This window comes from Suillus subaureus (assembly GCF_016647635.1).
Source record: "Suillus subaureus strain MN1 chromosome Unknown BJ212scaffold_33, whole genome shotgun sequence".
Classification (NCBI taxonomy): domain Eukaryota; kingdom Fungi; phylum Basidiomycota; class Agaricomycetes; order Boletales; family Suillaceae; genus Suillus; species Suillus subaureus.
This window is the reverse complement of record NW_024538589.1, coordinates 259,982-262,008: the sequence shown is the minus strand read 5'-3', so window position 1 is coordinate 262,008 and position 2,027 is coordinate 259,982. Positions and strand designations below refer to the sequence as shown.

Genomic DNA, 2,027 nt, shown 5'->3' with positions numbered 1-2,027 from the left:
ACTTCGCCCTCCATCCCCCCAATTATACCCTCTCTCAAGTTCCTCCAACATCAATGGTATTTCGGCCAACGAAGAACATCCGTTCACTCTCCAAACATTCTACGAGTTTCTCCCCCGCCCATCATTCGAAACCAAACACGTCAATGAATTTGGTCTACCTGGGTACATAAACACCCAAGTTGTCAACTCTAGAACGATATCTGCATGGCATGACTCACTTGCCAGTAGGGTACTATATCGTTGTCGTGCAGGGTTTTGATCGGAGGTCGCGCTACTTTTAACACATGTGGTAGCACGAGGAGACTGCTAAAGTCCCTAATTACTGCCCACTTGACATAATGTCCTCATAAGACCTGCTCTTCATTCTCTACGTCAGTGGCTGGCTTCCTTTCCATATATTTTTATCTGGTCTTGATTTTCGATCTATGTTTAGACTTCTGGTTCCACAGGAAAACCCAAGGGTGTCGTTTATACCATTGGCGGATACCTCCTTTGCGTCGCCCTTACTGTGAAATATGTTTTCGACATCGACCCAGATGGCAAGTTCGCCTGCATGGCTGATATCGGTTGGATTACTGGACATACCTACATTGTTTATGGACCACTCGCAAATGGAGTCAGCACCACCGTCTTTGAATCAACTCCAGTTTACCCCACGCCATCCCGCTACTGGCAGACCGTCCAGAAGCACCAGCTTACCCAGTTCTATTCTGCTCCTACTGCCATTCGCCTCCTTCGCAGACTCGGCGCTCAGCACGTGGAGAACCATGATCTTAGCAGTTTGCGTGTCCTTGGCTCTGTCGGTGAGCCTATTAACCCCGAAGCATGGAACTGGTACAACGAACATGTCGGCAAGAAGCAGTGCGCTATCGTGGATACGTTCTGGTAAGTGCATTCACGAAGTATCTGTGACCGTGCTCAATATGCTGTTCAAGGCAAACTGAGACTGGATCGATCGTCGTTACCCCATTCCCTGGTGCGATTGAGACTAAGCCTCATTCTGCAACTGTTCCCTTCTTCGGTATTGAGTCCGCTATCCCGAGCCCTGTTAGTAGAAAGGTACTCCAATTAATGCAATTTGTTCGATTATGATACTGACAATGTTTTACAGGAATTAGAAGGAAACAACTTCCCGTCATCAAGCAGCCTTGGCCTTCAATCGCCCGTTCTGTATACAACGACCACAACCGTTACCTGGAGACTTACATGAAGCCATACGCTGGAGCCTGCTACAAGGGGAACGGCGCCGCTACAACTGCTGAGATCGAATCTGCCTTGATCATGCACAAGGGTGTCGCCGAAACTATAGTCATTGGTACTGCTGACGAGTTGACGGGACAGGCCGTATTTGCCTTCGTCACACTTAAACCGTCAGTCTTTTCTTGTCCTTTTGTTGAATGACGGTTGACTCTACTATGTAGACATACCAGGGAATTCACGTATGACCACAATGATGAGGCTTCCCTGGCTAAGGAGCTCGTGCCCCAAGTTAGGAAGGTGATTAGTCCCTTCGCGGCACCTAGAAGATCTTCATCGTCAGTGATGCAAGTCCAGGCCTGCGTCTTCCTCGACGATCATTTAATGACTCATGTCGATGCAGATCATGCATAAGATCGTCGCTGGCGAAGGTGATCATCTCAGTGATTTCAGCACTATTGCTGAACCTGTCGTGGTTGATATCATCAAGAAGAAGATTGCAAAGAGTACATAAAATCGATAACGAGAAGCATACAAGTGTTCGGAAACTGTCATACCGTGACTATCAATGTACTTTTCCGCTTTTATGTCCCTCATACTATATGTAGTTAACCAGTAGATGTTGCAGTATAGGAATGGTTTCGCGCGTCAGATAAGGTTGGCGGTTGGCGGTTGGCGAGGGGTCTGGTTGTGAGCCTCTGACAGAAGTTCACACGCCCTGGATTTACAACAGGTCTGGATCTTTCTTCAACTTCACTTTGCGTTTCTTCCAGCCTTGCGATAATTGACCCGCGCCTTGGGGCCAACATGTTAACACCGAAATGAGCCAC

At 47.9% G+C, this 2,027-nt stretch overlaps 1 protein-coding gene across 1 annotated transcript; it reads left to right on the top strand.

Annotated features, from left to right (window-relative positions):
- Positions 1-209: 209 nt before the first annotated feature.
- BJ212DRAFT_1302472 (uncharacterized protein) lies at positions 210-1,611 on the top strand (the record flags this gene model as incomplete). Its single annotated transcript, XM_041333272.1, has 6 exons — positions 210-252; positions 352-371; positions 434-885; positions 936-1,051; positions 1,112-1,370; positions 1,422-1,611. The coding sequence occupies 6 exons, from the start codon at positions 210-212 to the stop codon at positions 1,609-1,611; spliced, it is 1,080 nt and encodes a 359-aa protein (XP_041189343.1).
- Between the last annotated feature and the right edge of the window lie 416 nt (positions 1,612-2,027).